General features: G+C 41.9%; 1 protein-coding gene across 6 annotated transcripts in view; it reads left to right on the forward strand.

Moving 5' to 3' along the window:
- The window catches only part of LOC140732252 (signal transducing adapter molecule 1-like), a 56,055-nt gene that overhangs the window by 17,213 nt on the left and 24,065 nt on the right, over positions 1-14,777 (forward strand). For 2 of the 6 annotated variants that reach the window (XM_073054605.1, XM_073054601.1), the window contains exons 1-4: positions 221-243; positions 6,679-6,763; positions 8,588-8,663; positions 10,317-10,412. In XM_073054605.1, coding sequence (XP_072910706.1) covers positions 237-243; positions 6,679-6,763; positions 8,588-8,663; positions 10,317-10,412 — 264 coding nt within the window. In that variant the 5' untranslated portion in view covers positions 221-236. Of the gene's footprint in view, positions 1-46; positions 244-6,678; positions 6,764-8,587; positions 8,664-10,316; positions 10,413-14,777 lie in introns of those variants that run through there. The other 4 variants (XM_073054603.1, XM_073054604.1, XM_073054600.1 and 1 more) reach the window with 3 other exon arrangements.

Consider the following 14,777-nt stretch of genomic DNA (forward strand, 5'->3'; position numbering starts at 1 on the left):
TTGGGAGAAGACTTTGCCAACAACACTCAAGAGGGAGATGCCCCTGTAGTTGTTAGCACTGACAGAGGACTTCATGCAATGAAGCTGAGAAGTTCTCGTCACCTCACTATAGGAAGGATGTCAAAGCCATAGAAAGGGTGCAGAGGAGATTTACCAGGATGTTGCCTGGATTGGGGAGCATGCCTTATGAAAACAGGTTGAGTGAACTCGGCCTTTTCTCCTTGGAGTCACGGAGGATGAGAGGTGACCTGATAGAAGTGTATAAGATGATCAGAGGCATTGATCATGTGGATAATCGGGCTTTTTCCCAGGGCTGAAATGGTTGCCACAAGAGGACACAAATTTAAGGTGCTGGGGAGTAGGTACAGAGGACATGTCTAGGGGAAATTTTTTACTCAGAGTGGTGAGTGCGTGGAATGGGCTGCCAGCAGTGGTGGTGGAGGTGGATATAGTAGGGTCTTTTAAGAGATTTTTGGATAGGTACGTGGAGCTTAGAAAAATAGAGGGCTATGGGTAAGCCTAGTAATTTCTAAGGTTGGGACAAGTTCGACACAACTTTGTGGGTCGAAGGGCCTGTGTTGTGCTGTAGGTTTTTTATGTTTCTGTGCAATGTGTGCAGTAGGATAGTCATCCAGTGTTTGATCAGGTCTCATCATTGTCTGGTGTTTTCCCTGAGGCCAAGCTGCCAATGGCTTTGTGGATCTCCTCTAAGGTTGCTTCTACATCCAGTTCATCCATTGTTGGTGCCATCCACGGTGGTGATAGTTTTCACTCTGAGGTAGGGAGGTCAGAGTAATATTCCACCCAGCTCTCCATCTGTTTCCCCCTATATGTGATTACATTCCCATTTATGGACTTGAGGGAGCAGTCTTGCTCTGAAGAGGGCTGAGGGCTTACTTTGATGCCATCATACATTCCCTTTAGTTTGCCTGTCAGTGCTGTGGTGTGCATGTCTTCACTGAGCTGCATCCAGTACTCAATGCACCAGTGCCTGGTAGTCTGCTGAACTTCATTTCTAGCAGCCCTGAGGATCTGCAGATTCCTCTCAATTAGCAAACACTTGTACTCAGCCAGGGCAGCATGTTTGACTTCAATGTCGGGGCTCATCTCGTTGGATTTGGCTCTATCCAGTCATTTGTTTTTGAGCACTTCTTCCCAAAGGTTGCAAAGGTTGTGTTGTAGATCTACCAAACACTGTAAATTGGTTTGTTCACTAAAGAGCTCCATTTAATTCCTTTAAACTTTATTTTGTTCATGTTTGACAAACCATTTTACCACCCAGGAAAATGGCTGCATTTTCTTGTCTATCCTTGCAACTTGTTCTCTGAGTTTAAACCAGTAAATCTATTGCTTCCAATTAAATACCTTCAGCTTGAAATAATTCATTATTTTTCTCCTCTTCACAGATATGCTTGGCCTGAGTAATTCTGTCATTTTCTGTTTTTACTTAAGTGAATTTGCTTTATTAAATTAGCACCTCTTTAGGACCTTGTATGCACTTACTTAAGTGTGGTGTTCAAAATTTAACTGTTAGTGGCCTAAATGAAGAATGACACCTCAAACTAGGCATTTTTTTTGCTTATCAAGGCATTTTAAGGTCAGAGGCTTTAAAGTCAAAGTTGTGAGCAGCAATGTGAGATGGTAGATGGTATAGGAATAAAATGAAAATCCTGAGGCAAGGCCTGAAGATGGATATCTTAGATTTCCAATTGTTTAACAAGGTAACTTTGGAGCTGGTGACAGAGGCAGTAATGAGGCCTGCACTGGAGATGGAAAGAGTATTTAATGTCATCAAACTCCAGCTGAAATTTAAGCAGAAATCCTCTGGTGAAGAGGAAGTCTGGACATGGGTCAAAACTGGAGAGATTACAATTAGTAAAGTCTCTTTCAAGGAAATGAGTTGGTAATTGTTATTCATTTGTGTGTTAATGTCTTGATTTTAGTCATCAACAGTTGTCTTCTGTCTGAATTGTATTATGAACTGTTGAGGGCAATTATTGATTGTGCTGCATAACAATGACTGCAATGTCTCTTAGCAAAGTAGCTCCTGTCTTGCATTTGAATTAATAGATTAAAAACACTTTTGCAAGAAGAGTCTTTGTTTATCAACTGGATTCAGTTTATTCGGTTCCATTTTGTTTTTACAAATTGTTCAAGTTGACGTGTTGTGCTTAGTAAACTGTTACCGTGTTTTTTTTCATCAGTTGACAAAGTTTCAATCCATTTATGTACCCTGAGTGTTCCCTAGACATCTAGAACATCAAATCACGATATAGGGTGCACTATATTTGATGTGATGAAGAGTAGACTGGAATTCTGTAGAAATGCATTGTACATAAGCAATTCTTTGAATAATAGTAGTAAAATTACATTGATTTTTAAATATGCCCCCTTTGTATTGACTGTTTCTGATTACAATTCCTCTCATTACCATCTTCACTGACATTTTAGGTAAACTGATATGACTTGATTTTGTTAAGTGCAGGTTAAATTCTGATATTGTTTAATTGAGCTTTTGTTTATGTATGAATTGGGCATTGTTAAAAATTTTGTTGATCGTGGGTAGAAACACCTAAGATAAATCCATCCTAGATCGTCAAATTTCCTTATAGGTGTACATTGCTGAATAGCAGTCAGTTGAATAAACAAATGCCTGACTTCCCTCCATAAACCTGAAATAATTAGAGCATACGCATTAGGAGCAGAATTAGGCCACCCGGCCAGTCGAGTCTGCTCCATCATTCCATTGTGACTGATTTGTCGTTGTCTTCTCCCCATAACCTTTCACTGCCTTACTAATCAAAAACTCATCAACCTCCGTTTTGAATGTACCCAATGACTTGGCTGCCACAGCTGTCTGTGGTAATGAATTCCATAGATTCACCACCCTCGAGCTGAAGTAATTCCTCCTCACCTCACTTCTAAAGGGGTATCCTTCTATCCTGAGGCTCTGCCCTCTGGTCCTAGACTCTGTGCAGTCTGACCAATGCATTATCAAGCCTCAGCATTACATGCTTCCATTTGTATTCTAGTTCTTGCGAAGCAGCCTGTCACCTTGGCTAAAAGCAGTTAACTTCATCCAGATCTATTATATCTTGTACTGCTGGAAGTGAAGGTAACAATCCACAGTGAAATTTAATTGGACCTCTTGTATGGGGTTAATGGTTCTACCAGAAATAGAACATAGAAAACCTACAGCACAATACAGGTCCTTCGGCCCACAAAGCTGTACCGAACATGTCCTTACCTTAGAAATTACCTAGGGTTACCAATAGCCTTCTACTTTTCAAAGCTCCATGTACCTATCTATCGGAGTCTCTTAAAAGATCCTATGGTATCCGCCTCCACCACCATTGCCAGCAACCCATTCCACGCACTCACCACTCTCCCTTAAAAAAACAACTTACTCCTGACATCTCCTCTGTACCTACTTCCAAGCACCTTAAAACTGTGCCCTCTTGTGCTAGCCATTTCAGCCCTGCGAAAAGCCTCTGACTATCCACATGATGAGTACCTTTCATCATCTTATACACCTCTATCAGGTCACCTCTCATCCTCTGTCACTCCAAGGAGAAAAGGCCAAGTTCACTCAACGTATTCTCATAAGGCATACTCTCCAATCCAGGCAACATCCTTGTAAATCTCCTCTGCACACTTTCTATGGTTTCCACATCCTTCCTGTAGTGAGGCGACCAGAATTGAACACCGTACTCCATGTGGGTTCTGACCAGGGTCATATATAGCTGCAAGATTACCTCTTGGTTTCTAAATTCAATCCCACCATTGATGAACTGTGTATGCCTTCTTAACCACAGAGTCAACCTGCACAGCAGCTTTGAGTGTCTTGTGCACTCGGACCCCAAGATCCTTTTGATCCTCCACACTGCCAAGATTCTTACTATTAATACTATATTCTGCCATCATATTTGACCTACCAAAATGAACCACCTCACACTTATCTGGGTTGAGCTCCATCTGCCACTTCTCAGCCCAGTTTTGCATCCTATCAATGTCCCGCTGTAACCTCTGACAGCCCTCCACACTATCCACAACACCCCCAACCTCTGTGTCATCAGCAAATTTACTAACCCTTCCCTTCACTCCTCATCCAGGTCATTTATAAAAATCATGAAGAGAAGAGGTCCCAGAACAGATCTCTGAGGTGCCCCACTGGCGAACGACCTCAATGCAGAATATGACCTGTCTACAACCACTCTTTACCTTTTGTGGGCAAACCAGTTCTGGATCCACAAAGCAATGTCCCCTTGGATCCCATGGCTCCTTACTTTCTCAATAAGCCTCGCATGGGGTACCTTATCAAATGCCTTGCTGAAATCCATATACACTACATCTACTGCTCTACCTTCATCAATGTGTTTAGTTACATCCTTAAAAAATTCAGTCAGGCTCGTAAGGCATGACCTGCCTTTGACAAAGCCATGCTGACTATTCTTAATCGTATTACGCCTCTCCCAATTTTCATAAATCCTGCCTCTCAGGATCTTCTCCATCAACTTACCAACCACCGAAGAAGGACTCACTGGTCTAAAATTTCCTGGGCTATCTCTACTCCCTTTCTTGAATAAGTGAACAACATCTGCAACTTATCCAACTTGATGCTTTCCAAAAGCTCCAGCACATCCTCTTAGAACCATAGAACGATAGAACACTACAGCACAGTGCAGGCCCTTCGGCCCTCAATATTGTGCCAACCCATATACTCCCAAAAAGAAGCACTAAACCCACTCTACCCCATAGCCCTCTATTTTTCTTTATACCATGTGCCTGTCCAAGAGGCTCTTAAATACCCCTAATGTTTTAGCCTCCACCGCCATCCCTGGCAAGTCATTCCAGGCACCCACAACCCTCTGTGTAAAAAAACTTACCCCTGATGGCTCCCCTAAACTTCCCTCCATTAGCTTTGTACATATGCCCTCTGGTGTTTGCTATTCATGCCCTGGGAAACAGGTACTGGCTATCCACCCTATCTATGCCTCTCATAATCTTGTCAACCGCTATCAAGTTCCCTCTCATCCTTCTACAATCCAAAGAGAAAAGTCCCAGCTCTGCTAACCTTGCCCCATAAGACTTTTTTTCCAATCCAGGCAACACCCTGGTAAATCTGCTCTGCACCCTATCCATGGCTTCCACATCCTTCCACTAATAAGGCGACCAGAATTGAACACAATACTATAAGTGTGGTCTCACCACTCTTCCTTAATATCTGCATACTCAAGCATTTCAGTCTGCTGTAAGTCATCCAGACAATCGCCAAGATCCTTTTCTGTAGTGAATACTGAAGTAAAGTATGCATTAAGTACCTCTGCTATCTCCTCCGGTTCCATACACACTTTTCCACTGTCACACTTGATTGATCCCTTTCTCTCGTGTCTTACCCTCTTGCTCTTCCCATACTCGTAGAATGCCTTGGGGTTTTCCTTAATCTTGTCCACCAAGGCCTTCTCAAGGCCCCTTCTGGCTCTCCTAATTTCATTCTTAAGTTCCTTCCTGCTAGCCTTATAATCTTCTAGATATCTATCATTACCTAGTTTTTGAACTTTTCGTAAGCTTTGCTTTTCTTCTTGACTAGATTTACAACAGCCTTTGTATACCATGGGTCCTGTACCCTACCATCCTTTCCCTGTCTCATTGGAACGTACTTATGCAGAACTCCATGCAAATATCCCCTGAACATTTGCCACATTTCTTCTGTACGTTTCCCTGAGAACAACTGTTTCCAATTTATGCTTCCAGGTTCCTGCCTGATAGCTTCATATTTCCCCTTACTGCAACTAAACGCTTTCCTAACTTGTCTGTTCCTATCCCTCTCCAAAGCTAAGGTAAAAGAGATAGTGATCACAATTCTATCTCCAGAATGCTCTCCCACTGAGAGATCTGACACCTGACCAGGTTCATTTCCCAATACCAGATCAAGTACAACCTCTCCTCTTGTCGGTTTATCTACTTATTGTGTCAAGAAACCTTCCTGAACACACCTAACAAACTCCACCCCAGTTAAACCCCTTGCTCTAGGGACATGCCAATCGATATTTGGGAAATTAAAATCTCCCAGCACAACAAATCTGCTCTTCGATGTCCTTGTTATTATTGGGTGGTCTATAAAAACACCCAGTAGAATAATTGACCCCTTCCTGTTTCTAACTTCCACCCTCAGAGACTCCGTAGACAATCCCTTCATATTCCTCCTTTTCTACAGCTGTGACACTATCTCTGATCAACAGTGCAATTCCCGCACCATTTTTGCCTCCCTCTTTGTCCTTCCTGAAACATCTAAAGTCTGGCACTCGATGTAACCATTCCTGCCCCTGAGCCATCCAAGTCTCTGTAATGGCCACCACATCATAGCTCCAAGTACTGATCCACGCTCTAAGCTCATCCGCTTTGTTCATAGTACTCCTTACATTAAAATAGACACATCTCAAAAATATTGCAGGAAAATGCTTACAATTTTTTAAAATATTTTTCAAGGAATTTTTGGTTCTATTTGAACTGGGCAACAGGTAATCAGCAGAGTAAATCATTTATCAAAAACTGAGCTATTGTGAAGTAGATCTGCTACAAATTAGTATTACATAAAGCAATAGGTAAGTGTTTATAGTGTGAAGGTATGTGGTTTGCAAGTTCTACAAATATATGTATGTTTTTCACTGTTCATAGAGAAAGCAACAAGTGAGATGAATACTGCAGAGGACTGGGGCCTCATACTGGATATCTGTGACAAAGTTGGGCAGTCTCGGACTGGGTGAGTGAGAATGTTTTGGTTCCTAAATGCTGGTAACTTATTTATATCGTGATTGGTGGATTAAGTCAGAAGTGCTATTTAGGTAAAGCATTTGATTCTGATTCTGAAGCATTTGGAATCTATTTCGAAATTGAGCAATTCTAAAGCAAAGTAGGGTGTTGAGTTTATCTTGGGAATGACCCACAAAGCTTTAGCAAAGCAGTATACAGGCTTTACATGCTTCATTAATTTAGAGATACAGTGCGGAATAGGCCCCTGCAACCCCCAATTTAACCCTACCCCAGACATCCCACCTCTCCCGGAGGTTCCGTGAGTCTCCTGCTTATTGATATTGAGAGAGAGAGAGTGTGAGAGAAAGTGACAGAACGCACTATGGCAGAGTGTTCCAAAAAAATTAGATATAAAATGTACTTCACCCCAGACTACACTAAAGTGTACTCCTGCCTAATAGGGGTCAAAAATAATGGCAGTGTTGCTTGCTGCACTGTTTGCAACAGTGACTTTTTTATTGCCCATGGTGGGTTAAAATGTAAAAGACATGTTGAGGTGAGTTTAACAGAGGTCATTTGTTCATTAGCATAGCTAACGTTATTTAAGCTAGCTGGCTAGCTGCTAAGGAACTACTCTATTGCAGACATCCCACCTCTCCTGGAAGTTCTGGGGTCTCCCGCAAATTGATGGTGCGACCTCCCTGAAATGAGTTTTTGCAGGGTGGGATGTCTGCTACCCTAATTCGGACAATTTACAATGACCAAATAACCTACTAGAATGCATTAAGTGGTAGAAGCAGTGTTAGTAGTAAGTTTTTGAAAAGGAAATTAGGCAATTGGAAAGAAGGGGGAAAAATGCAAAGCCATTGGATAAAAGCAGAGGATTGGAACTTTTTTATGTATCAAAAGATGGGTTGATGCCATTGATCTTGTGTGTTCTCTCACTTGTAACCTGGCCTTGATTTAGGTATATCTATTCCACATTGATTACAATTTTCTTCTGAGCCTGTTTCTCTCCCCCCCCCCCCCCCTTTGTTTTATTTCAAATTCTTTTACTGGGCATCAATACTCTATTCAGTTTGCTAAACCTGTGCTGGGAATTCCAGAATAATTTGGGTCTGTTGCCAGGAACTCCATATGCACTTTTCCACTGATTTTAAATGGATTGTAGTTTGAAATGGGCTTTAATCTAGTAGTATTTTGCAAATTTTATCAGCTTCATTTGAAAAGATAATTATCTTAATTTAGTTGCATAGCCCTGCTTTCAGTGCTAAGAGAGCAAATCATGCTCATTTATAGAGCCTGCAGAAATTGCAGTTAGAAATTGTAACCATTGACATGCTGGAAATATAATTGGGCACTCCTGATCGCCAAGTGATCATGCATTAGCGATGTGATTTTGGCATTGGTCACGCAGTCCCTATGTCATTCGATGAGCAGTGTTGTTAAGCAGGAGCTTTATTCTAATGATTGACGTCTTTGACTAAAAATAGTGTGGGCTGTGTATGCCCTCGGGTAAGTCCTATTGACTAGCTGCTCTGCTTACCCTTGCCCTTCAACTTCATGACCACAAGTGTTCTTTCTTGGCAAACCATTATCAGTGACATTCACCTGATTGCTCGCACTGTGTTCTCCTCAACTTGACCTCCAATGTTATATTTATTTCCTTGGAAAGTATGCATTGATGGATCACGGATTTTGCAGTTTATAGTGTCAGAGCAGTGGCTGAAAAATTATAATGAGCATGTAAAATGGCTTTTAGGAGAGGCATCTATAAGTTAAAAGTGTTAGTATTTTTAATAGAAGTTACTTACTCTATGCTATTCATCATTAGGCCAAAAGACTGCTTAAGATCCATAATGAAAAGAGTAAATCACAAGGATCCTCATGTTGCAATGCAGGCACTGACTGTAAGTAGCAATTTTCTTCTTCCAAGCATTTTTTACTGTCCTTTCTTGCACACAATTTCCCTCCCCTGGCCACTAAAGTTCACTGATACTACCTACAACCAAGCATCAAGCTCTGAGGGCAGAATTGTTTGGTACATTTGCGAATTCCTTATCACTTTGTTCATTTTTGCATATTAAGCTGGAAATGGTTGCAAAGTAGAGTACCCTGTCAAGAAGCAAGGGAAAATCAGTTACAGCCAACCCGTCGATCGCGATCAACTGGTCAATCTTTGAGATTTTCCCAGTAGATCCCGAGGGGAAAAAAATAAAAAAAAATAAACAAATACTGTTGAGAGATTGTTTCCGGGTTGCGGGGTTTTAGTTCCGTTCTTTCTGCCCAGTGCGCATGCGTGTAGCTCCCCCACCACACGCTGGTCCCCAACCACTGGGCCGCGAGGAAATAATTGAGTCAGCTGCACCTTTCCTCACTCCCTGTCACACCCACTGTTGAACTTGAACCCACGCGAGGTCATTACCAAGTGCACCAGGGATCACTGGTTGGCCTCGGGTAACTGACTGCTTCGTGTGGCCAGCGAGAAGTGCCGTTGGTACCAGCTTGGAGCGTGGACAGATGGGCGCCGCCTCTGAGCCTGTTTAGCACACCGAATATTGTTGGGGAACCCGGTGCTAAAATATTTGCAGACGACCTAATTCGGGCTCAGGGTTTCATAAGTAGCAGAGCAGCTACCTCGCTGCGATCTACTGAAACAAACTTTTGTCGGTTGATAGATCCTACAAGGTGGGGCGGGCATGCGTCCTGTCACACTCCTCGCTCGGTCAGTCGCTCTCTCTGGGCTGCGACCGCCCTGGCACAGGAACAGATGCACCTGGCCAAGGTGGTGGGCGGGTGGGAGGTTGGAGATTGGGCCTGGAGGCTGTCTAATGAGGCAATGAAGACCTCAGAACTGCTTCTATACCCTGAGTCCAAGCACCCTGCGCTTAAATACAAACCCGCTGAGTTTTTTTTCCAGCGTTAAAAACGTAAGCAAGCGGGACAACAGGTAAGTGCTGAGAGCTGCGTAAAGTAAATTGTGGAATAGACTGGACATAAGGAACCTGCTTTGAGTATTGCTGTATTCCAGTTGTGTTTAACACCCCCCCCCCCCCCCTCCCCCCGGTCAGCTGGTCCACAAGAATATTGTCAATATTAAACCGGTCCGCTGTGCAAAAAAAGGGACGGTGACCCCTGGTGTTCATACATCATTTCTACTTCCGGGTTGTGGGGTTTTACTTCCGGTCTTTTCTGCCCTGGTGCGCATGCGTGTAACTAATCGATTTGGAGTCAATCTTGCCTTTCACCAAGGCTGAGGTAGGGGATCTTGGGCTTCAAAAGGTTGGTGACCACTAACTTAGAGCATGTTCCACACTGAAATTTCTATTCAGATGTCTCTTTGTGCTTCACAGTGTAATGACAACATGTACTGAGAGTTTAGCCACCATTACAATTTCAAAATATAAATTAATTTTAATCAGTTTAGAATGTGCTTGGGTTGTTATATTGTTAAGGGAATGGATGAATAGTAATTTTATTAAAATTATTAAATATTTGTGGGACTTATTCCATAATACTAAAAAGATGCTGTACACCTTCATAATTGAATTCTTATTTTAAAGCTGCTAGGAGCATGTGTATCAAACTGTGGCAAGATCTTTCACCTTGAAGTCTGCTCAAGGGATTTTGCAAGTGAAGTGAGCAACGTATTAAATAAGGTAAATATAGATTACATTGATTTAGTTTTGTCAACCTTGTTAATTAAACCATGTTAAACCTGCTGTAGTTTACAGCAAGTTACTCTGTTAAGTAGTGGAATATGATAGATCTATTTCCAAAAATTTATTCTACCTTTGCCATCTCTTTTGTCCTTATTGATGTTATTAGAGAAGTCTTTGTAATCAAGAACTCCGTTCTGTTTTGGTTTATTTTACTTTGGTTACTAACTCGGAGCAGCTAAATTGAGAATCCAAAGTGCAAATTTTACTAAGGTAGAACTTCCATAAAATGCAGCAGATACTATGATTCACTTTTCTTTTTGTGGTGACCTTTGGATCGTTTCATGTTATGTATTGTAGCTGGCTTTATAGAGATGGAAATGATATTTTTAGCTCTGTATTGTTAGTGCTAGTTGATGTACTGTTTCAGATTTGATTTAATTTGCTAATAGTCGTAGTGTAATAGGACACTACAGCACAGAAACAGACCCTTTGGCCCATCTAGTCTGTGCTGAAATATTATTTTGTCTAGTCCCATTGACCTGCACCTGGACCATAGCCCCCCATAGTCTTTCCATCCATGTAGCTTCCTAGATTTCTGAAGTGTTGAATTGAACCCACACCCACCACTTCCGCTGGCAGCTCCTACCACACCCTTACCAACCCCAATGATGAAGTTTCCCCTCATGTTCCCCTTAAACAATTCACCTTTAACCCATGACTTCTAAGTTGCATCTTATTCAACCTCAGTGGAAAAAGCTTGTTTGGATTTACACTTTCTATACCCCTCCTGATTTTGTATACCTCCAAAGAGATCTCTCTTCATTCTCCTGTGCTCTGGGGTATAAAGTTGCAAACTTGTCAACCTTTCCCTATAATTCAGGTCCTCAAGTCCTGGCAACATCCTTGTAAATTATTCTGTACTCTTCCAGTTCTTACTGATAGCTTTCCTGTTGGTAGATGACCAAAATGTTTGAGTACTCACCTCCTCCACCCACTGCCATCCCAAAACTTGTTAAGTCACATACTTCAACACGCTAAACAACATGTGACCCAATTCGTGACAGTGTTCAATGTTGGCTGTGATTCACTCCTTCACATTTAAAAGATAATGGCAGGACTTTTTGTAGCTGTTTTTGGATGAGATAAAGTAATATTGTTATGGCAGATTTATGGGAAATGACTACTGGATCATGATCAGTTGTCTGTTTGACCTTAACAACTGTGTTATATTAACATACTGTGGCAAATTCTGAGTGACATATTGGCTCATCTGTAGTCTACTTTTGACAGTTTTGACAGTTGGTACTTAAACTGGGATTTTTGCCATGAGGAATTCTCGGGGGTGGGGGGTGGGGAGGTTTATGAAACCAATTTCCATCTCTTATCTGAAGCTGAGTGTGCTGCATAGTGAGCACACTGTTTGAATAGTCACTCAAACTATTTGAGTAGTTTGATAGAACATAGAACAGTACAGTGCCAGAACAAACCCTTTGGCCCTCAATGTTGTGCTGAACTAGGTGAATTTGTAATCAAATGGCTAACTAAACTAATCCCTTTGGCCTAGAGGATGTCCATATTCTTCCATTCATGTGCCTATCTAAAGGTCTCTGAAAAGTCCCTAATGTATCTGGCTATACCAGCACATCAGGCAGTGCTTTCTAGCCACACGCCACCCTGTGTTTTTTTAAAAAAAAAAACAACTTGCCCCTCACATCTCCTTTACAATTGCCCCCTCTCATTTTAAATGCAAGCCATCTGGTATTAGACATTTCAACTCTGGGAAAATGATACTGACTGTCTGCTCATCTTTGCCTCTCATAATGTTATAAACCAATATCAGATCTCACCTCAGCCTCTAGCATTCCATAGAAAACAACCCAAGTTTGTCCAAACTCTTATTATAGCACACGCCTCTAACCTAGGCAGCATCCAGGTGAATCTCTTCTGCACCCTCCAGACCCTCGACATTCTTCCTATAATGAGGTGACCAGAACTGTATGCAATACTCCAGATGCAGCCTAACTAGAATTTTGTAAAGCTGCAACGTACCTTCCTGACTTTTGAACTTGATGCTCAACTAATAAAGGTAAGCATACCATATGTCATTTAATCACCCTATCACCTTTGTAGCTACTTTCAGGGAGCTGTGAACTTGGACTCCAAGACCCCTCTGCTCATCAACACTGTTCAGGGTCTTGCCCTTAAACAGTGTACTGTCTCTTTACATTTGATTGACCAAGGTGCAACACTTCACATTTGTTTGGGTTAAACTCTTATCTCCCTTTTCTCCGCCCATATCTGCAACTGATATTCTGCTGTATTGTTGGGCAGTTGTCTACGCGAACCACAACACCACTAAACTGCATATCATCTGCAAACTTACCAACCCATCTTTGTACATTTTTATATCTAGGTCATTTATATGCATCACAAACAGCAGAGATCCCAGTACAGATCCCTGTGGAACAACACTAACATAGACCTCCCACTAGAATAAGTCCCTTTGACTACAAATCTGTTTTCTAAGTCCCTTTGACCAGAAACCTGTTTTCTATTGGCAAGCCAGTTCTGAATCCAAACGGCGAATTCACCATTGGTCCCATGCATCTTAATCTTCTGAATGGGTCTCGTCATGAGGGACATTGTCAACCATCCATGTAGACATCATCCACAGTTCTACCTTCCATTATTCACCATCACCTCCTCAAAAAACTCAATCAAGTTAGTAAGACACAACTTGCTCTGCATAAAACTAAGCTGGCTCTCCCTAATTAGGCCATGTATTATAAATCCTATCCCTCAAAATTCTCTCCAATAACTTGCCTACCACTGATGTGATTCTCACTGGTCTATAGTTTCCAGTATTATTCTTGGTTCCCTTATTGAACAATGGTACAACGGTAGCTACTCTCCCTGAGGCTCTGGAGACTTACCTATTTTAATGCTCTTCAAGAGACCCAATCCTACTTACTCCTTTACTTTGAAATGCCCTAGCATTTTACTGCTCTTAGCACTGATGTCTCTATCCTCCTTGTCCTTTTCCTTGGTAAATACTAATGCAGTGTACTCGTTAAGAACCTCATTCATACCCTTCACATTCAAGCAAATGTTCCCCCCATTATGCCACCCTCTCCCTAGTTTCTTCTTGCTCCTAATAAAGAGAATGCCTTGGGATTCTCTTTAATCTTACTTGCCAAAAAATTTTCATGGCCCTTCCTCTCTTTCCTAATTCCCTTCTTTGGTTCTTTTCTGGCTTTGTTATAATCCTTCATAGTTCTGTTTGATTCTAGCTTCCTGTGCTTTACATACATTTCCTATATCTTGATTAAATTCATCATAATGTCATAGAAAAGTACAGCACAGAAGCTAACCATTTGGCCCATCTAGCCCATGCTGAACCATTTAAACTGTCTACTCCCTTTGACTTGCATGAGGAATGTAGCCATCCATACTTCTACCATCCATTTACCTATCCAAACTTGAAGTCAAGCTTGTATGCAACACTCATGCTGGTGGCTCATGCTACATTCTCATGACCCTCTGAGTGAAGAAGTTTCACCTCGTGTTCTCCTCAAACTTTTCACCCTTAACCCATGACCTATAGTTGTAGTCCCACCCAACCTCTGGAACAAGCCTGCTTGCATTTACCCTATCTATACCCCTCATAATTTTGTATACCTCTTACCAAATCTCCTCTCAGTCTTCTACTTCCAACTTCCTTGACATCCAAGATTCTCTTACCTTGCAATCCTTGTCCTTTCTTCTAACTGAAACATACCTGTCTTGTACTCTGTGCAGTTGGCCTGTAATCGCCCTCTACATATCAGATGTGGACTTACCTGTAAAACAATTCCCAACGAACTCTCCCGCAAGTTCCATCCTTATCTTTGTCTATAGCTACAGTGATTTAAAACTTGAGGAGTTATACTCACTGTTCCCTAACTACTCACCCACTGGATGTCTGGTCATCTGGCCAGGCACACTATCCAGCATCATCTCCTCTTGTTTGACTAACTGTATATTGATTTAAGTAACCTTCCTGGATGCACGGAACAAATTCTGCCCAATCTAAACCATTTGCGCTCAGAAGGCCCCAGTTTATATCAGGAAGTTGAAGTCCCTCAGGATAAGAACCATGTTGTTTTTTACACCCTTACTCAATCTGTCATCATATCTGTTCCTCACTGACCCAGTGGCCATTGGGGGAGTCTGTAATACAATCCCTTCAGAGTGATTGCAACTTTCCTACTCTTGAGTTTTACCCATATAGACTTAGTGGACAAGCCCTCCATTATATCTCTCATCCCTCTGAGTGCAGCTGTAAATTGTCTCTGATTATTAGTGCAACTCTTCCCCCCCCCC

The sequence above is a fragment of the Hemitrygon akajei genome, chromosome 8 (genome assembly GCF_048418815.1).
Source record: "Hemitrygon akajei chromosome 8, sHemAka1.3, whole genome shotgun sequence".
Lineage (NCBI taxonomy): Eukaryota > Metazoa > Chordata > Chondrichthyes > Myliobatiformes > Dasyatidae > Hemitrygon > Hemitrygon akajei.